Source organism: Heptranchias perlo, chromosome 18 (assembly GCF_035084215.1).
Source record: "Heptranchias perlo isolate sHepPer1 chromosome 18, sHepPer1.hap1, whole genome shotgun sequence".
NCBI lineage: Eukaryota > Metazoa > Chordata > Chondrichthyes > Hexanchiformes > Hexanchidae > Heptranchias > Heptranchias perlo.
Window position 1 is genome coordinate 7,286,172 of NC_090342.1, and position 22,302 is coordinate 7,308,473.

General features: G+C 44.7%; 1 protein-coding gene across 3 annotated transcripts in view; it reads right to left on the bottom strand.

The window, feature by feature from the left end:
• Positions 1 to 401: 401 nt before the first annotated feature.
• cep290 (centrosomal protein 290) overlaps positions 402 to 22,302 on the bottom strand; it is a 99,632-nt gene continuing 77,731 nt past the window's right edge. The window contains exons 47-54 of one of the 3 annotated variants that reach the window (XM_067999307.1): positions 18,064 to 18,228; positions 16,931 to 17,053; positions 15,999 to 16,171; positions 13,704 to 13,845; positions 10,440 to 10,513; positions 8,355 to 8,458; positions 5,764 to 5,873; positions 402 to 3,590 (exon numbers count right to left, since the gene is read on the bottom strand). In XM_067999307.1, coding sequence (XP_067855408.1) covers positions 3,402 to 3,590; positions 5,764 to 5,873; positions 8,355 to 8,458; positions 10,440 to 10,513; positions 13,704 to 13,845; positions 15,999 to 16,171; positions 16,931 to 17,053; positions 18,064 to 18,228 — 1,080 coding nt within the window. In that variant the 3' untranslated portion in view covers positions 402 to 3,401. Of the gene's footprint in view, positions 3,591 to 5,763; positions 5,874 to 8,354; positions 8,459 to 10,439; positions 10,514 to 13,703; positions 13,846 to 15,998; positions 16,172 to 16,930; positions 17,054 to 18,063; positions 18,229 to 22,302 lie in introns of those variants that run through there. The other 2 variants (XM_067999308.1, XM_067999309.1) reach the window with 2 other exon arrangements.

The window sequence follows — 22,302 nt, forward strand, 5'->3', positions numbered from 1 at the left end:
ACTAGAGCTGCTCCCACTATCTCTGAGGTTCATGCTTATCTCTAGGTAATTTGGAACCGAATTGCATTTATCTCTTTAACCTTCAGCCCTACAACCCTCCGCAATCTCTGCGCTCCTCCAATTCTGGCTTCTTGCGCATCCCTGACTTCTATCGCCCACCTTCAGCTGCCTAGGCCCTAAGCTCTGGAATTCCCTCCTTAAACCTCTCTACCTTTTTCCTCCTTTAAGACGCTTCTTAAAACCTACCTCTGACCAAGACTTCCTGTCCTAATATCTCATTATGTGGCTTGATGTCAAATTTTGTCTGATAATCGCTCCTGTGAAGCGCCTTGGGACGTTTTACCACGTTAAAGATGCTATATAAATGCAAGTTGTATATTTTTTTATTTGTTCATGGGATGTGGGCATCGCTGGCGAGGCCAGCATTTATTGCCCATCCCTAATTGCCCTTGAGAAGGTGGTGGGGAGTCTCTAAACAATTATTAGCAGTAAGCACAAAGATGGTTATTTCCTCTTAAACAAACATTTACATTATTTTCAGAGACTGTTTTCTAAGTGGTGTGCAACAGGCAATTATATAAATATAGTCACTAATAAACCCAATAGGGAATTCAGGAGAACCTTCTTTATCCAGAGAGTGGTTAGAATGTGGAACTTGCTACCACATGGAGTAGTTGAGGCAAATAGCATAGATGGATTTAAGGGGAAGCTAGATAAGTACATGAGGGAGAAAGGAATAGAAGGATAGAGTGAGATGAAGCAAGGTGGGAGGAGGCTCGTGTGGAGCGTAAAAACGACATAGACCTGTTGGGCCGAATGGCCTGTTTCTGTGCTGTAAATTCTATGTCATACTTTATTTCAGAAAATGTTGAATTAATTATGTTACACCCTTTAGCATAAAATATTTTTGGTGAATTCACGAGAGGTGGTACATGTAAATCTCATGGCTTCAGATGTCCACCAGCATGAAAGTGGCAGTAGCTGGACAGTGATCGGACACCCGAGCACAATACAGACGAGATGTGAGACGCGGTATAACTCCAGGCAGGGGGTGAAGCCATCTTTAAAACGGCAGTCCCTGAGCTGACCTGGGACCTATTTCAACTCAATTTTAAAAGTTAACGTCAGCAACAGAGCGAATGCTTCCTCCGACTCTGCTGCTTTGTAAAAGTTCATTTACTGGGGAATTCTGTTGTCAGTGAGTGAACTGCCAATGGCCTACGCGCAGCCTGTCCGAGCTCTGCAGGTAGCCGTCACCCTCTACTGGGTTAAGTCCGGTAGCTGGGGTATAATCACACTCTACATAGCAAATGGAAAAGGGGAGAGGCTTCAGGTGTTGGCGGTGCTCCCTCCAAATCAGAGGAGTTGGAAATTAGGGTTGTTTGTAAATGCCAGGAGCTGTCACAGCCAAACAGTGAAGAGGAGGCTATGGAAAGCTCCCGGTCTGCACATCCCATTTTATCTTCCTGCTTTGGAAGAAGAAGGTCGAATTGTATCCCCACTAAACAGCTGTTTATTTTTCTTTTGGGCTCATCAAGGTGAGGGTGTGTTTAATTGACACTGTAAATAATGATTTTGTTGATTTGGTTTCAAAAGGGTGTATAAATTGCATTCTGTTTCATGTATATCACATAAAACCATCTGGAAAGATCCAACTTCTAGACTAGATTTTACAGTGCATTACCGAGATAAAAGGGTGATGGATGTTAGTGCTAGGAAAAAGAACACATTCTCCTTTCAGGCACCAAGTGTCAGCATCAAACACTCCCAAGTTAGATGCAGAACTAAAGCTCCCTCTACAACCATTTTTACCTCTAAACATGTAATAAATAACAATAACTTGTATTTATAGAACAGTCCTCACAGTACAGGAAATGATCTAATACACATAAATAAATTCTACAAAAATACATTTTCATTTTTCCTTCAATATGATTACTTTGTATGTTTTCAAAAATAGGCTATTAGAATCTTTGTTTACACAAAATCCATCCTTCAGGCCCCAGCTAAAAGTAACAAGCAATAAATAACCATTTCGATACTGAGTGAGAACACGGAAAACAGATCTTCATGCATCTTCTGTCCTCTGTTGAGTTTAACACGTGTGTGTGTGTGAGAACACATCTCTCCCACCATTACTTGCATAGGTCACTGTAATGTGAAAATGGGTTGTGGACAACTGAAGCAAACAATTGTGGTGGGGGAGTGTGCCAATAGATTAGCTTGTACTTCCACAATGCTAAGTGAGGAACTCTCATTTTATCCGGTGTTTTGCAGGTGGTGGAAATGAGACATATTACAGGGAACATTAGTTTTCTAAGGAAAGATGCAGTGTGGTCAGACTTGTAAATGGATCCTAACCTTTTCTTCAATGTACATTTCAACTAAGCTATTTTTCTGACCCCCAGATCTTCACTCACAAACACTGTCCTTTAGGTAGACGGGTGGGAACGTTCTATAGTTTAGATTTCAAATAAAAACATTTTGCCATCTTCTTCCTGACGATATTGTCGAGGGCTGTGTGTGTTCCGTCGGGTAAGTGGGTTGGATCAGGACTACAAAGACCATTTGAGATTCAACACTCAGCAGGGAATTGCTCAGTTAGTGTCAGTTATGGACAGTCGTACTAAAGGGCATACGTGTGATCCCAGATAGCAACTATAGGAAATGGGAAACAGAAGCACTATGGCTACTTCACTTGACATTGGATCTCTGTTACTTTCCACAGAGCCCTACTGGGCCAGTAAGAAGTCTCACTGGAGCTCTGCCTTATAAGTCAAAGGCCTGAAATGTTCGGTTGCCACGGGGAAGTGAAAAAGCACAAAAGCACAAACTTTGAAGCTCCCACCCTGTTGGAGAGCCAGTATTTTGGATTAAAAAAATAACCAGATTGAATTCACCCCTCCCTCCCTGGACACTGATCTCCCTTAAATGGAGAAGAAACAGCCTCCGATTAGTTGCTGACTCGGATAGTGTTTGGCCGATTAGCTATTGTCAAAAAGAGCAACAAAGTTGGGTAGTGGAAATCTGGAATTCTCTCCCCCAAAAGGCTGTGGGTCCTGGGGGACAATTGGAGCTTTCAAGACTGAGATCTTATAGATTTTTTACTAGGTGAGGGTATCAAGGGATATGGAGCAAAGGCAGGTAAATGGAGTTGAGGTGCAGATCAGCCATGATCTAATTCAATGGCGGAGCAGACTTGAGGGGCTGAATGGCCTACTCCTGTTCCTAAGCTGAAGTATTGTAAATGATGATGGATTATTGCAGCTTTAAAGCATGCACTTAAAGCCTATTAAATAGACAGTTTTTTTGAGAGATCATAACAATTGTTGAATTTGAACACTTAACTAACTTTTGAATGGTGAAAGCAGTTCTCCAGCACTGATCTTAGGAGACACATCTCAGTCAATGGAAACATTCTCTGGAATATCGACTTGGACTCCAAACTGCTCCGATAATTTCTTTAATTGTTCTTCCAAAAGAATGTTCCGTTTGACCTCTTGGTTGTAGTTGAATTTCAAGTCCTCGAGCTCTTCAAAAAAGGAGGGGTCAAAATTCTCGAGCTCCTTTTTCAACCTCTTTATTTCTTCCTAGAAATCAAAAAGGCAATTAGATTACCGTGTAAATCAAAGTTTAAAACGGTTTGGGGGCTTTTGACAAAACTTATTAGTGGGGGTGAATTCTGAGTTTTTTTCTTGGCATTCTGAAGATTCTTTTCTGTGATTTTGTAACTTACTGTTAATGTTCGACAGTCCAGCTGTAACGCCCTATAATAGTGTGGGCCAGGTAATAGATGATGATGCATGGCCAATAGATATAGACAGATATATGCTAACAAACCCTAATAAGATAGGTGACCTATAGTCGTCAACTTCTGCCCATTCACACTGCCCTCTAGAAACTGCCCCATGTCCTACTTCTTGAGTATTCTGGTTTCCAAAGAGTAATAGAATGGATGCAGGCTCTACCTGATGTGGTTCAAACTGGCTTCTGACTGACAATTTCGACAGCACTTCCCAAACCCACGACCTCCACCAACTAGAAGGACAAGGGCAACGGGTGCATGGGAATACAGTCACCTCCGAGTAACACACACAATCCTGACTAGGACGTATATCGGCCGTTCCTTCATCATCGGTCGGTCAAAATCCTGGAACTCCCTGCCTAACAGCAATGTGGGAGCACCTTCACCACACGGACTGCAACGGTTCAAAAAGAAGGCGGCTCACCACCACCACCTCAGGGAAACTAGAGATGGGCAATAAATGCCGGCCTTGCCAGCTACGTCCATATCCCGAGAATGAATTAAAAAAAACCTCTCATTCCTTGCTCTGCTACCATTTTCTGTCAAATCTGGTTGCATTTAAACTTCTAGCTGCTTTCCCCATTCTTTCAGGTCAACCAGGGCTGGCCAATAAATGACACATTGCCTGCGTCTCCCACGTCCCAGGAAGAAATGAAAGAAATACTGGTTTGTAGCATTTTACACATCCAATAAATAGCAGAAACAAGACCTGCAGAAATATTGTAGCGGTTAGTAGGAAGGTACAGTGTTCCTTCTTTTCCTTGGAACAGAGGAGGCTGAGGGGTGATTTGATTGAAGTGTACAAAATTATAAGGGGCCTAGATAGAGTGGATAGGAAGGACCTATTTCCCTTAGCGGAGGGGTCAATAACCAGGGAGCATAGATTTAAAATGATTGGTAGAAGGATTAGAGCGGAAATGAGGAAAAATTTTTTCACTTAGAGGGTGGTGGAGATCTGGAACTCTCTGCCTGAGAGGGTGGTAGAGGCAGAAACCCTCAACTCATTTTAAAAAAATACCTGGATGTGCACCTGAAGAGCCGTGACCTGCAGGGCTACGGACCAAATGCGGGAAAGTGGGATTAGGCTGAGTGGCTCGTTTCTGAGCCGGCGCAGACACGATGGGCCGAAAGGCCTCCTTCTGTGCCGTAAATTTTCTGTGATTCTACGATACAGATTCTATGCTGCTCTCTTGAAATGCAAAAATTCTGACTTGATTCACTCATCAGCTTTAAGTAATCTATGAGGTTCTGTTATAGGAACAGTTCACCTCAGTTTAAAAAAGACTGGATCTTCGATGACTTGGCGGGGTGTTTAAGATAGCAAAGTTGCTTCGTACATCTATGCTGTATAAACCCAAAATAATCACAGACAATTTAATTTGTGAAACGGCACTAACTGGATCGGGATGAGTAATAAAGCCCAAGAAGATCTGAAACTACTGGGCACGACTTCCGACCGGTGAAGTTCACAAACAAACACACCACATGCTTGTAAAAATTATAGAATCATACCGCACAGGAGGCCATTCAGCCCATCGTGCCTGTGCTGGCTCTCTGAAAGAGCTATCCAATTAGTCCCACTCCCCCTTTTCTTTCCTCATAGCCTTGCAAATTTTTCCTTTTCAAGTATTTATCCAATTCCCTTTTGAAAGTTACTATTGAATCTGCTCTCCCCACCCTTTCGGGCAGCACATTCCAGATCATAATTCGCTGTGTAAAATAAATGGCTTGCTGCTGTCAGAGTTAATGCCTGCATAAAAACAGTGCACACAGGAATTTAGCACAAACTTGTTAATCCTTTGTATGTGAACTTTAGCAATCTGCAGATCTGTCCAAGTGCTGCTATGTGTGGCTGCTTAAAACACAAGAGCTGTCTGACACCACTGATTTGAAAAGTTCTGGCCACACAATGTAAACTATTGCTGAGAGAGTTGACTGAACCAGGCAAGTCTGTTTACCTGCAGTTGTTGTTTCTCCAGGTCTGATGCCTTGAATTGTGTTTGTAATTCCACTAGTTCTCCCATCAGTTTATCCTCTTTTTGTCCTCTGTCTAATACGTCATCGCAAGCTACAATGGGAATACACAAATTTTTTTTAAAAATAAATCTCTTGAGACAAGAACAAGAATATTGCCCTGTTAGACTTGTATATATTTGAGTTTGTTACTTAATTCTAAGATGAGTTCCATTCTATGGCCCTCAAACATAAAATGGAGTAAGTGATCTTTAAGCTACTTTTTTTTAATCCACGTGTGAATTAGATTGTGTATCTTAAGTGCTTGTGAATGGCTAATTCTAGGCAGCCCTCAGTCTGTTTTTGGCATGTCGGAAGCTGTCCCCATGATGTAGTGGGGGGGGGGGGGGGCGGACAGAGGTTCCACCATGGCCCCCAGAATTAAAAGGTCTGGGTCTAAACGGGGCGGATTCCTGACGGAGTTGGGTTCCGGGCCCTTAGTTCCCCCCCCCCCCCGCCTCGCCCCGAGGGTGAAAATGGGACTTATGCCCTCTTACAACCCAGCAATTGTGGGGCCGTACCCTTTTGGATCACTAGGGATGCAGCTTGTTTGTCCTGAGTCTGCTACAGCCACTGAAAGGGAAAATGGTGATTAAAAATCTAAGCTGTAACAATTGGTAATAGACTAAATAGGGTGAGAAAATATTAACCTGTTTTGTAGCAACCCTGCAGAGTACAGCCCACACTGTACAGGAACACAGGACTTAGAACTAACTTGTTTCTACCTTCTAGCGTTTAAAAATTCTTCAATATAATTTAGAATCATAGAGGTTTACAACATGGAAACAGGCCCTTCGGCCCAACATGTCCATGTCGCCCAGTTTATACCACTAAGCTAGTCCCAGTTGCCTGCACTTGGCCCATATACCCCTCTACCCATCTGACCCATGTAACTGTCCAAATGCTTTTTAAAAGACAAAATTGTACCCGCCTCCACTACTGCCTCTGGCAGCTCGTTCCAGACACTCACCACCCTTTGAGTGAAAAAATTGCCCCTCTGGACCCTTTTGTATCTCTCCCCTCTCACCTTAAATCTATGCCCCCTCGTTATAGACTCCCCTACCTTTGGGAGAAGATTTTGACTATCTACCTTATCTATGCCCCTCATTATTTTATAGACTTCTATAAGATCACCCCTAAACCTCCTACTCTCCAGGGAAAAAAGTCTCAGTCTATCCAACCTCTCCCTATAAGTCAAACCATCAAGTCCCGGTAGCATCCTAGTAAATCTTTTCTGCACTCTTTCTAGTTTAATAATATCCTTTCTATAATAGGGTGACCAAAACTGTACACAGTATTCCAAGTGTGGCATTACTAATGTCTTGTACAACTTCAACAAGACATTTAATAAGAATTGAAACTTAACATTAATAAATTATACATTTATAAACACTTGGGAAAGATTTTCCTCAACTGTGGGACCTCCACCCACCATTCCAACCGCACGGGACCCTGTCCCATTTTCCTAAGTTGGGGCTAATTAAGTATGTAGGGCAGGGTGTCACGAGTAGCTCTGCTCTGCCCCGGGAGGGGACTGCTGTGTTGCTGCAGGTCACCTTCACTGCAGCAGCTTAGAGGGACCCGTCAACAGGTGCCTGGGTGTACGGAGAAACGGAAGTGCTGCGGATATTAACCTTCGTGGAAAGGGCTCGCAAGCAGCTGAAGAGGGCAGGAGGAGGAGAAACCAGCAGGCCTTCACCATTAACGCCACCTGGCATCCAACAACAGAGACCTCCCAACGCTTCCTCTGTATAGGAATTGTTTTGAGGACTTGGGAGCTCGGGGCGGGTTGCGGTTTTCAAGGGAAATCCAACGGTCCAGCAAACCCGCCATCCCTGTCGTCATGCAAGTAACTTCACCACACGGACTGCAGCGGTTCAAGAAAGCGGCTCACCACCACCTTCTCAAGGGTAATTAGGGACGGGCAATAAATGCTGGCCTTGCCAGTGATGCCCACATCCCATAAATGAATAAAATTTGCAAGCACTGGAGGGAAAGAGTCCGACCCCAGTGGGGAGTGGGAAGGGGCCTGAAGGAAAATTCCCGAGTCAGCTTCCTGGGTCTGGGATTCAATGGTAGGCATCTCCACCCTATTTCCTTCCATTAATGCTCCAGGACCGCCCAATAATGATTGGATCCAAGGGGAAAAGTCCACCTCCATGGTTTACGTTGGATGGGTATGATTAAGATGGCGCATCATGATTTATTAGAGGCAGAGAGAACCATTACAGTTTTATTTCTGGAGGGCCCACGGCCTTTTCTCCCCCCCACCCCACCCCCAGTTTCCTCTCCCTCATTACTTCATTCCTCCATATCCTCTCTCCACCAGGCCACACACCTCCCATGTTTGAGAAGGTAAGGCTAGTTTGTAAACTGCATCCTAATAAACCATCTTGAACAGTTTCTCTGTGCTAAGTTGGTATCTGGTTAAGTGAATATATAGGAAACATTGGTCTGATTATGTACTTGTTCTGTAAAGACTCACAGCACTGTAGAGTCTAGATAAGGAAGACGAGAACAGTATTAAAAGGGTTACCAGTTCTGCTGCTGCCTTCCGCAGCTTCCCCCGTTTGCTTCCTGTAGATCTCTAGATGGTGGAGAAGTTCAGCTTTCTCTTTTTCCAAACGGTCATTTGTCAGTCTTCCAGTTGATTGAATGAAAGGATAGAATTAGAATTTACAGCCACACACGGAGGATTTTAAAATCTCAAAAAATCACCTCTCAACTACATTTTTAAACACACACTTGAGTTCTTTCAATTACTCTGTTTCTATTATGGGTTGTATAAGATATGTATTTTACAGCAATAAACAAGCACAAAGTAAAACTGGAACTAGAGTGTTTCTCCACTGTAAGGGGTTCGATTCAAACTCAAACTGCTCGTCACTGGCGATCGCAGAATGAAGCTTGTATCAAAAAACAGAAAGGATGGGTACCTCTTCTACACAACTAGGTACAAGCTAAAAAATAACCAGGTTAATCGATAGTTACTCGACTCTGGGTTAGTGTCGACAGGAAAATCCAAGCTCTCTATTCGTTTCACTTTGGAACTACGATGAAAAGTAAATGCCAAAGTGAACTGGGCCTAACTTTAACAGCATCGATATTTGATGAAGTAGGAAACAAACAATATTATGTCCATTTTCCCCCCAGATTGGTTGTAGGTAGTAAACCCTAGATTTTCTGATTGGTGTACTTTGGTGCTGTGCTAACCTGTTTAAAATAAATTGCTTAATGTTGGCCTTAAAATAAAGTCAGCTAAAAAGACAAGGTCTAAGCTTGCACTAGAGTAAAGAAAGAAACCACTAGGACAGACAAATTGCTTTGTTTTGGACTTTTCAAAACATTGACTTTACAGTGTTTTGAGCAATGAAAAAAAAATCCTTATGCTCTTTCATGTTAATATTGACAAAAAAAGTAAGGGGTCTGAATAACATATTCAGCTCAGATCGAAGGGCTGGACGTGTCCCCGGCTGTTCGCTGCAAGGCCCATTGTGAAAGGTGTTTGGGCATCATCAACTCAATACCTTGTGGGCGCAGCCCCAGATCTCTGCACCCCTCCAATTCTGGCCTCTTGCGCATCTCTGATTTTAATCGCTCCACCATTGGCGGCCGTGCCTTCAGCTGCCTAGGCCCTGACTTCTGGAATTCCCTCCCTAAACCTCTCCATCCTTTAAAACGCTCCTTAAAACCTACCTCTTTGACCGAGCTTTAGGTCACCTGTCCTAAATTCTCATGTGGCTCAGTGTCAAATTTTGTTTGATAATCGCTCCTGTGAAGTGACTTGGGAGGTTTTACTACATTAAAGGTGCTATATAAATGCAAGATGTTGTTGCTGTGTCACATGGAGAAGCCATATAGCTGCTGGAGTGGGAAATGAAAAACAATGGAGATGTTCTTTGAAGGTTTATGTTGAACCAAGTTTTGTTGGAATAGAGGAGGGAGTTTTATGCCACATCTGGCCATTCTGTACCTCAGCTTGCTGCCAACACCGGATGCACAAAATGGGCAAAATGCTCCATTTCCTAAGTATCGACAACCTCAGCTTGATGAGCAGAAAAAAAAAATCAAACTTTCCTCCACCCCTCCCCCAGTGGCCCTGTCCCACTGTATTGACTTTGCTTGTTCTGCTTTATTATTCTTTGAATAGCTTGGTATTAAAACCAGATCATTACTAATTGATGCAATCCATAAGTAATGTTTAATCTTGCATCTAGCAGGCATCCGTCACACTTCAGACGCCACACTTTGCTACAGGTGCTAAATAACCTTTCAAAAAAATAAAGCCAGTCACTGAGCTGCAGGCTGAAATTTACAAGCAGTTGCGACTTCCCTCCGACTAGGCTTAGCGCTGTAGAAGTAGCTACAGTTACCTGGATTTGTCAATTTACTGCAGTGGCCTTAAAAGGAACAGGCCAATTTATCAACTTAACATCATAACCGTGCTCCAGACCACCTCTGAGCAACGCCACAGGAGATCAGCTAGATTTTAGAGCAGTGTCGACCTGCATACAGGAATCCTGTTTATCACCAGGTACAGCTTTATACTGTGAGATTAAAATCATATTTGCTGCAGGTCACAAGTTAAGTTTCCCATTTACAGAAGTGTTACAGTTCATACCTTTGTAACTGAAGTTCTCTGGCGAGGCCTGGCTCTGTTTTAGCTTCTTCAGGGAAATGCTTAAGCACCTCAATCTGTGGCAGAGAAGCAAAATGCACCACCAATCAAAATGGTCCTGCCCATTACTTTTACATCTCTTCTAAATACAATTACATTAACGCAAAATAAGGCAACAGTCAGTAATTTGCCGACTTATTCTTTGCACTCTTGAACTTGCGTTCATTATTGAAACACGAACAACTGCTTTGCTAATTATGGACAGGAATCAGAACCCTGCCTACAGTAACTCAAAGGCTGCTCAGTAATCCAGGGTACATTTAACTAGACTCTCTGTACTGGATTCCATTCATTTTCAGAACAGCAAATTTCTGAACAAGTGGGATTTTTAAACCAAACATTTCCATTCTTAATATTAATCCAAAATATTCTGCAGTGCATTAAACTCCTGCAGAGCAAGTCATTTTGAGAGTGACCTATCAAATATTTATAAGAGAAGTAAACTTTTGTTGGATAATTGATAGATTGTAGAGATCATATTTAAAAAAATATACCCCTGGTTATTTTCTCCTCTCCCCTACTGAAGCAATTGACTCCTTTACCCAGAAGACCATCATTCACATGTGAGCTCTGGCAGAATATTCAGACAGTCTTTTCTTTATTCACCTAGGTTATGGGCATCGATGGCAAGGTCCATCTCTAGTTACCCAGGTTTGAGTGGCTTGTTAGGCCACATCAGAGAGCAGTTAAGAGTCAACCATGTTGGTGTGGGACTGGCGTCACATATAGGCCCAGACCGGGTAAGGACGGCAGGTTTCCTTCCCTAAAGGCCATCAGTGATCCAGTTGGGTTTTTATGACAATCCAACAGCTCCATGGTCACTTTTACTGATACTGGGTTTTTATTTCCAGATTTTTAAAAAACTGAATTCAAATTCTCAAACTGCCACTCACATTCTCTGGATTACTTGTCCAGTAACATAACCACTACACTACTGTACCCTTATCCGATTCTGAGCCCAACTATGCACCACTAGCAAGGGTCATGAGGCAGCAAGTATCAGAGGGAATATTGGCCAATTTTTCTCGTCCTAACCTAGGGGCATTGAGGCCAACGTTTTTTGCAATCCTGCTGCAGCCCTGGCGGAGATCAGCTGTGTCGGCTGGGACCAGTGATTGATCCTGGGACTTTCCTAAGGTTCAGGCACTCACTGGATTATTTGGCGGAGCTGTGGGGGAGCCCAATACGTGACCCTTCTAGTGAAGCGGTACCATCACCAGATTTGTAACAAGGAGCAAAAATCATGAAAAACATTAATAACTGGGGAGTGTTGTTCCATTTTAAACTTCTCTTAAAAAGAAAAGATTTGTTTTCAATTCATTCGACTGTGCATAGATTCAGGGTCCTTGCCAGTTAATAGAAATTGTAAGAAAATAAGTTATGAAAACAATTCACTTGAGACAGACCAAATTTGTTTTCCAGTTAGCGAGAATTGTAACCGTCCGGGATTTCATAAAATCATCTAATGGTTTTAAATATTTATTTTACAACCAGCCTATCTGCTGGGGCGTTACACACGGGCAGTCAAGACCAAGTGAAATGAGCTTAGAGGCTGGGAGATAATTGGACCAGGTGTGCAGAAGTAATTCAGTCCCCATTTTAATGTCATGTGTTCTGTCCTTAGCTTTATATAATATTTGATTCCATATCATTGATGGTTAAATATCAAAACTTATAGCAATTTGGGAAGCAGAGAATCAGAGACGGTTGGAGCAGAGGAGTTTCACTACAGTACAGACTCGGGACTGGGAAATGCAAAATCTGAGGCACTATAGAGCCACCACTAGCAGAAGGGTGTAATTACAACATGACCCATTTACATGGGCAGTTCTCATTATAAATATGGACACAGGACTTCATAATGGAAATAGCTGATACAAAAAAGTGACAAAAGGAATTAGGGTTTTTTGGACACAAAGTGCATGCAGACATTAAGATTTTTAATATACTGTACAGATATTCTATTCCTTGCGCATAATTCATTTTAACTCTTGTTTTGTTTCAGGAAGACCACGTGGATTGTTCTAAGCACCATTTGTAACTTGTTATGCTCCCGACAGCAATTGCCATTACAAACTCGACAGCCGAATCTAATCTACTGCAGCATGTGGTCCTTAGACTTTTTTATTTGGGATCTTTATACCTCAGATCAATGAGGTGCACTGCAGTCAACGTAGGGGGAGGGGGGGAAGCAAACTTAGCTTGCACTCAACTGGAATTTAGTGCAGTAAGCCGAATGGGGAAAGAAACATAGTCATTATCAGACTTGCTGTTCAGTGGATTGAATTTTCAAAAATAGAAATGTGATTGAGACCAACAGTCCCACAACTAAATGAACCGCAGACTATTATGGGATAGACTTCCCAACCAGCGCTGTTCCCACAAGAACACTTAATGCATTTGTATTAAAGTCCTCGCTGCACTTTTTTTTAAATACAGGTGTTAATCTGTTTAAAATAAAATATAACGAACATTAATAACTTAAGAAACTTTCACAATCTTTTGCTATTGTAGTGATGGTAACACTCTCACCTCTGAGGCAGGAGGTTGTGCACTTAAAACCCACTACAGACTTGAGCATATAATCTAGGCTGACATGTCAGTGCAGTACTGAGGGAGTGCTGCATTGTCGGGGGTGCCGTGTTTTGGACGGGTTGTTAAACTGTGGCCTTGTCGGCCTGCTCGGACAGATGTAAAAGATCCCACGGCACTGTTCAAAGAGGGACAGGGGAGTTCTTCCTCAATCAGCACCAGCATAAATGGATTATCCGGTTATTGAATTGCCGATTGTGGAACTTTGCTGTGTGCAAATTAGCTGCCACATTTGCCTACATAACAACAGTGAGTGCCTTTCAAAATAAATCCATTGACTGTTTAGCTTATTGGGTCGTCCTGAAGATGTGATAAGGCACCGTATAAAAGAAGGTTCATTCTTTCTTTCTTTGTCCCAGATGAACACTTGCATTAGTGCAGAGAGGAATTTAACATCGGTAGGGAATTGGATAAATACTTGAAGGGGAGAAAAATGCAGGGCTTTGGGGGGGGGGGGGGGGGAAGAGCAGGGGAGTGGGATTAATTGGATAGCTCTTTCAAAGAGACGGCACAGGCACGATGGGCTGAATGGCCTCCTTCTGTGCTTTAAGATTCTATGCCTCTATACGTTCACACACTACCAGCAGCAAAACCGTATCATAAGTCTTCTCTCACCTGTTCCTCCAGGTCTCCTATTTGTTTTGCCAATTTTTGCTCATTATCAGTTGATTCTCTCAGCAGCTGCCTAAGGTCAGTGAGGCTTTGATTCTTTTTTGTAATGTCTGTCTCCATCTCCTTTATTTTACTCTCATACATTCTTTAAAGCATGAAGGAATGAATTACTCATTGTCTTTGTAATAATGTAAGAGATCCCCAATTGTTACTAAAGTTGGCACTGTTGAAGTTTAAATAAGTCATTCTGTCAGTGTTATGCAGTTTACTTTTAAAGATTTCATCATTGTTAAAATGCACAACTGATCGTGTGAAATGCGTCAAAAATAAAACTGCATAATTTTTAACTGAAGTAACTGCTGGTAATTTTGAAGTAATCAATATAATTAAATTGGGCTCTAAATTCCATTCGGGCCCTGGGCAGATTGCCTGACCGGAGTGTGGAAAATGGGATGGAACCAGGTTGCCCCGGGATTCCACCCCATGCTTTGGTCCTGCTATTTTTCAACGGCAGGTGGTGATGGGTGCATCATCTGCCCAACCCCCACTCGCATCAAGGGGATACGCCTGGGGGAGTTCCTGGGTTACGCCCTTTCCACCCTTTAAGAGGCCTCAGCGGAGAGCTGGCATGAGTCCCGCTCCAGGAGAGGGATTGATTACCTTGAGCTGTCAGAGTTAAGACTCCTGTTGGAGCTGAAGACCCTTCACTGCCACTCGTAATTCAGCCCAGGAAGGGACTTGGGGCTACCTAGTGCAGCAGTTAAGTGAACCCCATCTTCTGGCAGGTGGATCGGGGGTGGTGCCTTTGATGTGCCCTTGCCGGCCTGGTTCGCCCAACCTGAACATGCCAACGACCCCACCCCTAAAACCTGAGGTGAGAGCGGCGTCCTTCCGTTTAGACGGCCGCGGGTTCCACTCCACCTTGCTTGTGCCGGTGGAACATGAGAAATAGGAGCAGGAGTAGGCCTTACGGCCCCTCGAGCCTGCTCCGCCATTCAATAAGATCACGGCTGATCTTCGACCTCAACTCCACTTTCCCGGAGTAATCCCGACAGAATTTCAGCCCGTTAAATTTATTTACAGGAACGAAATGTACAAACATGCAAATCCTTGGGCTCCAATGTCAGCTGTTAGTTCATTTAAGTAAAAATCATTTCAAAGCGAAATCCACCCATTTGGAGATAGCAAATTCTCAGCCAATCTCCCCACTCTCACAGCCTTCATTTTAGTTTAAAATATAAATATATATTCAAGCCCTCTTACATCATGTTTTGCAATGTTTTAAAAAAAACACAATAATGCTTTGGGCAGAAAGAAACCATTGGTCCATTCAGCTTATCCCTTCAAACCTCCCATCAGGTTCCCTCTAATTCTGGAACTAATAGCCCTTTATCCCTTTTGCTAATCAGAGTTCAGCCGGTCCTTTTTTAAAAAAATCTACCATGGCTGTTTGTTCCATTGCCTTCCCCACTGCTTAATCTGTTCCACAATTCTCTTACTAAAAAAAAAATTGCCTACATTTCACATTTTCTTTCAACACCCTCACCTTTAAACGTTATCCCCTAGAGCTCAAACCTTGTGCCCAACAGAAGAATGTTCCTCGATGCAAATTCTCTATCCCCCCGAAAACTGTAAAGACCTCTATTAGGTCCTGCCTCATCCTGCGCCTCTCCAGACACCTGGGCCCAGTGTGCACAATCATCCTCATAACCCAGGTTTTAAATGAGGTAAACACGCAAGATCCACATTTTCCATCGTGCTGAATGATGACCATTTGTTGCTCCTTTCATTTTGCTGAACATTCTTACATAGGAAAAAGGTCGGCCAGGAAAAGACCTACTGGTCCATCCGGCCTGTTCCACGTAGTTGTGATGCCTGTTGCATCACGGCACAGACACTTCCCATCCCATCCCGTCGCACCCCACCACTCTCCGTCCCACCCCACCACTCTCCGTCCCACCCCACCACTCTCCGTCCCACCCCACCACTCTCCGTCCCACCCCACCACTCTCCGTCCCACCCCACCACTCTCCGTCCCACCCCACCACTCTCCGTCCCACCCCACCCAGAAGCCATGTCATCTCCTGGGAGAGGCGAAAAACCAGATAAAAATCCACGCCAATTAGGGAGAAAAAAAACCTGGAAAATTTTGGCGCTATTTGTTTAAAAGATAATACAATGTCGCTAATGAGGTTTGCATTTTGTCCCATTACATCAATATCTTCCCTGAGTGACCAATATTTCAGAGTCAGCCTCGCAGGCTTTCGTGCTTTTACATATCGGAGATTAAAGTGATACCTTGTCACTACAATGGACTTCCAACTTTTGCTGTCTGCACCCTCAAGTTGTGGACCCCTACTCTCTGCAAAGCTTAATCGCTTACTGGTCTCCTCCAACTGCACGCTCAGCTTCTCGTTCATAATCTCCAGGTTGCTTTTAGCAATTCGCAGCTTTTCAGCACAGTCAGCTTCCTGTCACAAAACAAATATTCAGCAAAAAAAAAATCTCAGCTCCATCTCCGGTCAGTAATGGGTCATCAGAATCGAGCCATATTCTTTTCGAGAGAGAAATTATGCAGTGCAATCTAAACAGAAAATGCTGGAAAACACTCAGCAGGTCAGAGCAGCACCTGTGGAGAGAGAAACAAAGTTAACGTTTCAGGTTAATGACTGCTGAAAGATCACCGACCTGAAATGTTAACTCTGTTCCTCTCCCCGCAGATGCTGCCTGACCTGCTGAGTGTTTTCCAGCATTTTCTGTTTTTATTTCAGATTTCCGGCATCCGCAGTATTTTGCTTTCGCTTTATTATCTAGTACAAGTTTGCTTTGCTAGAATTCAGTGTAAATTTACAATAATGGCGGACGGAAAGTATCTTCATTTGGAACCAGACATAGAAAAGTACTCAGCAAGTCCCACCCCCACCCAGTTGACGAGCTGAGCTGTGTTGAGAGGTGGGAGGTGCTGATCAGGGGCTGCGGGGTCAGGGAGCATTGAGGAGGGTGTTGCCTAGGTACAGTTCAGTGGCATTTCCTGGTGGCTGACCCCTCTCGAGGACATTGGCAGCTTGGAATCAGGCCGTGTGCCAACCCTCCTGAGTTGAAGGTGAAGCTGACGGAGGGAAAGGGATCAAAACAAATTTTTTTTTTAAAAAGAAAAAAGGGTGGAACTTACCAAGTGAAAACAAAGCTTACTGCAGAGGCGACTTCGACTAGTGACCTGGTGGCTTTACCTTTTTGAGCTCCTTTCGTAATCGCTCATTTTCAGCTATGATTTTTTCCATGCCTTTCGTCTTGGACTCGTAGCGTAAGCTCAGCTGGCCCCCCATCTGCAACTTCAGTTTCTCCAGTTCAGACTGGAACAAAGTAAGTCCATAGATTATAGCTAGTACTTGGCACGAGAGTCTTGATATTGCTAAATTAGTTCGCGGTGCGAAACATTAGTCCGGATTTTCCGAACTGCGTTGTTGTAACACTGGCGTTAAAAGTACGCAGATCAGAAAATCTAGGTTCTTCTTTATATGAGGCGGCATATGCCTGATATACACTGGACTGGGAGTTATTACGAGTAAACCTGGGATGTTCTTTAGCCTTCACCAAAAATGTTATTTCAGTGTAAAACCCTTTGAGGACCTTGCCCAACCAGCTGAGTTCAGTATTGGTTTTATATTAGAAAATAAAGGTGGGGGGATACTGAGTCTTAATACAGATTCGATAGATCTCTCCATCACACTTACTGTTCCCATATAAGAGAGGTGCCAAGAATGTGCTATCTGCAACTTTTGATAGCAACCCTTTGATACCTGGTCTTAAAGAAGAAAGAACTTGCATTTATATAGCGCCTTTCACGACCTCAGGATGTCCCAAGGTGCTTTATAGCTAAACTAAAGTGCTTTTGAAGTGTGGTCACTGTTGTAAAGTAGGAAACATGGCACAGCAAGGTCCCACAAACAGCAATGTGATAATGCTGGTTGAGGGTTAAATATTAGCCAGGACACAGGGGAAAAGCCCCCTTCGAATTGTGCCGTGGGATCTTTTACATCCATCGGTTTAACGTCTCATCCGAAAGTCAGCACCTCAGACAGTGCAGCACTGAAGCGTTAGCCTGGATTATGTGTTCAAGTCTCCGGAGTGGGGCTTGAACACTCTGACTCAGAGGAGTGAGTGCTACCGCAGAGCCACAACTGGCACGGTGCAACCTTAGCCATGATAGCTGTCTATCTCCTATTAAAAACCCGGGGGGTAATTTTCACCTTCACCACTGGGGTTGGGGAGGGTGGGGGGAGCTGTTTCTCCTAGTATAGCAGGTTGTTGTGCATATGTAACTGTAAAAACAAAAGTAAGATCTCGTAACGCTAACACAAACCTTCAGCTTTTCGTTTTCCATTTCAAGACAGGTTTGTTTCTCACTGGATACCACTCCTGGTGCCTTCTTCAGCTCCTCGTTCTCTCGCTGCACTCTCTCCACCACCTTCTTCATCAAACCTATCGTTTTCTCTAATTCGGGCATCGTCTTGCCGCTCCGCCCAGACTGCCAAATAATAACTTAATATTTAATAACTGTCTGTGTCGGCCAGTGACTGAGTTAAAAACAAAACCTCAGTTAATTTAAGGAGTTTCAAGGGCGGAAATAATCTTGTCTCCAGAACAAGCACCCTCTGAGCAAACACTTATTCTTGAAACCAAGACAGATACAGACTCACATTAGGGCAGTATTTTCAACTTCTCAAGTTGCAATGAAACTAATTTCTCTCTCTGTGCAATTGGTTTGGTAAAGTACGTGCACTTGTCTCAAATTATTTTTTTTGATGTGTAGTCACTCTTGCAGAATATGCAAACATGGCTGCCAATTTATGCACAACAAGATCCCACAAGCAGCCATGAGATAAATGACCAGTTAATTTGTTTTTGGTGGTGTTAGTTGAGGAATAAGTATTGTCTGGGACGCCGGGAGAACTCCCCTGCTCTTCTTTGAATAGTGTCATAGAATCTTTTACGTCAATCTGGACAGGCAGCTTAATGTCGCTTCTAAAATACGGCACTTCCAACAAAGCAGCACTTCCTCTGTACTGCACTAAAGTGTTAGCCTTGATTATGTGCTCAAGTCCCTAATGTTCCAGGTAATCAGTATTGTGAACCGGCCTATAAGTTTTGTAAAGAGATAACAGTAAGTCTGTAGTTGCCCCAGAATCTGTTGTAAAAGTTTGTGTACAGTATATTTCATGTGCCCTGAATAAAGCTTACAAAGACATTGATAGATTATTTCAGTTTGACAGATGGGGAGGAGCAGGGGACATGCATCTAAACTACACAAAAGTAGGATTGGATTGGATGTTGGGCGGTTCTTCTTTTCCCGGAGAGTAGTGAGCCTCTGGAATGTGTTGCCGGCTGGTGTGGTGGGTGCCGACTCTCTGTTTGTCTTTAAGAGGGAGCTGGACCGGTTCCTGACAGGGACAGAGGTCGCATCATATAGAAAGCATGTGGATTAACAGTTAATACACGGTCCATGGGCTCGATTTTACCGTCGGGTTTCCTGTGGGTTTCCAGCGGGGGGGCCCCGAAAATCCCGATATCCAGGCACGTGACCGGATCGCGCCTCGATCCCGCCCACGTCCTGGTTCCGCGCTGACGTGCGGGGGTGCTTGCGCAGCCCCCGCTGGTGGGAATCCCGCAGGCAATTAAAGCCAGCGGGATGCCACTTGAGTGTATTTACTTTGGTTGTTTAGGTCATTAACTGACCTGATTAAGGGACTGTGTGTGATTTTGGATAAACATGGGACTGTTTCACACATAGGGGGAAACAGTCCCAGTTGAAATGGACGTGTTGCAGCCGTCAGCCTGTGGCAGCTGCAAAGGTCCATTTGACAGGTGGGGTGGGGGGAGACCCTCAGCCATTGCAGGAGGCCGCTCTGTCACTTGGGACAAAGTTTGGCCTCCACCACCCCCCTCCTGATGGTCGAAGTCACCAACCTGCTCACTTACGCCGGGGTCCGGAGACATGTACCTACATTGCGGACCCCCTCAGATGTACATTTTGCGGATGGGGGCCGCCGTAGCTGCAGTCATGACCTCCTCGGAGGGCGAACGGCATCACCAGCCTCACCAGCCTCGCCATCCACGCCGTCAACCTCTGACACGTGGAGCACCACAACACAGTGCTGTGACACATCCACCTGCACAGCAGGAGGGAGGGCAACTGCAGAGAGAGATGCCTCGCAGAGGGCACTACCCTCGCCCCACGTTCCACAGACCGAAGCTCAGCCTCCTGTACGTCTCTGAGCAGCAGTGCACACGGAGGCTCAGAGTCACTCGACATGTAGCCGTGGACATCTGCAGCCTCTTTCATGCCGAGCTGCTCCTGGCTGGCCCGTGCACCATCTTCCTACCTGTCGCTGTCAAAGTCACCACTGCCCTCCCGAACTTCTGCTCCACAGCCTTCCAGGCTGCAACCGGGGACATCCCCGATGTCTCTCAGTCGTCTGCGCAGAAGAACCCTGCAAATACACCTACACCCACTCTGCAGTGACACACTGGGTGGCATCAGTGGTGGGTCCTCATCGGGATACCCAGGAGCGAGCATTATTGCACAAACCGGACAGGATTCGCAAAGACAATGCAGTAGTGGTGCCAATATGTGTGATGTGAGTTGTTCTTTTATTCAATAGAAGTAAGAACCATGACAATCCCTCAAACACCCTTGTGCATCCCCTTCATGCTCACGACACGTTTGCCTTACGCTGCCTACTGCACATATGTGATGCATGCCCTGTGGCTGCAGCACAGGTGGTGGCAGGTTGAGTGAGGCTGGCCGTGAGAGAGATGCACGAGAGGGTGAGTATGGGATAGAGCCATTTGATTGTATGAGGATTGGGTTGCGTGGTAGTGGCGGGGTGAGTACTGGCGAGGTGAGTAGGTGCAGGTAAGTTGAGGATGAGGTTTGAGTGGGTATGAGGGGTCATGTGACAGAGTAGTGTTGGCAGTGCCGATGGAGATGTGGGTTGGGGGCAGTGTTGTGGCAGGCGTAGTGTCGGGGAAAGACTACGTGTTCTCACTGTTGCTGACCTACTGAGGTCATTGGAGCGCCTCCTGCACTGTATGCAGGTGGGCGATATGTTGGTGGCGCAGGTGACCCCCTCTGCCACCTCGAGCCAGGCCATCTTGGTGGCAGAGGTGGGCCTCTTCCTCCCGCCCGCCGGGGGGAAGATCTCTGTCCTCCCCCTCCTCCTCACCCCATCTAATGATACCTGGGGTGTGGCATCATTAAACTGGGAGCAGCCTTCCCCCTGGGCTGCTCCATGATGTAATTTTTGCTGTTTGTGGCAGCATCTGTCAGTGGAGGACTGCCCCTTTAAATAGAGCGCCTCCAGCTGACAGATCTTACTGCGCATGCGCAGCCCGCCCAACGCGCAGATCAGCATCGGGGAACCCGGAGGAGCAGGTAAGTGGATCCAATTAGTGTGTTGCCTGCAACGATCGCGCGGGCAACCCACTAATTTCACCGGGCGCGTTTTCAACGCGCCCGCTGGCCTACCCGCCGAGTACCTGCACCCCTGGTACAATCGGGCCCCATGTAATCTCTTGGATTGGTCTTGATTGCTGGAGAGGGTCGGAGAGGAATTTTCCAGAGTTTTTCCCCCCCCTTATTGGCCCTGGGTTTTGTCTTCTGTTTTTTTGCCTCTCCCAGGAGATTACGTGGCTTTTGGGGGGGGGGGGGGGGGAGGTTGGAAGTGTCTAGTCACAATGCTCCAGCCACCATGGTGTGGGGCAGGCTGGTCTTTGGCTGCCTGTCATTTTTGTATGTTCCCATGTATTCCTGTGATAGCCACACAGTGGGTATATTTTTTAATTGGTCACTGATGCTATTTGAATACTATAGATACTCTGCAGCCTGGGCTGCCTAGATAGGCAGCCTCAGCTAAATGGAGCCCTCCCTGTTGCCTTTCCTGCAGCAATGGAAATAAACTGCCCCAATTACAATGTTCCCACAAAGTTCTCAAATGAAAAAGAAGGCAGGTTTAACAAAATGTGCTTCATACTTTAACCTCCACCCACGTTCACTGCGAGGGGCTTCATTAAAGGTTCATTTCATTTCATGGAGACTGAGCTAAGCCTAATTTTCCTTGATTGGAACGTCTTCATTGGACTAATCGCGCAAATAATGTTAATGGTACAGAATATTTCATGGAACTCGAGCAATTGTGGAGCTCGAGTGAGAATGTATTTACTGTAAAGTTGACCAGTTTTACTGTATTTTGCCTGACTTGGATAGGTAGGTGAGTGGCTATTTCTACCCCGACACACATGTAAATAAACATTAGTATCAATTTCTGAAGCCACTATGTTGTGAATTAACGAAGTGTTACTGTTAGAACAGATAACACGCTAGGAATCTTGAAGGTTGTTCAGGAGGATAGATTCTTACTGTGCAAGTACTCATCAGAAGGAGAATCTACTTACCACATTACACCCTGTAAATTTATTAAACTGCCAAAATGGGAAATCTGCCAAGCCAATTATTCTAAGGTACTAAAAGAACTAAAAAGTGAAAAGTGTGGTGTTGGGGTGTGTTAGGACAGTATTCACTCACTAGTTATCACACACAACT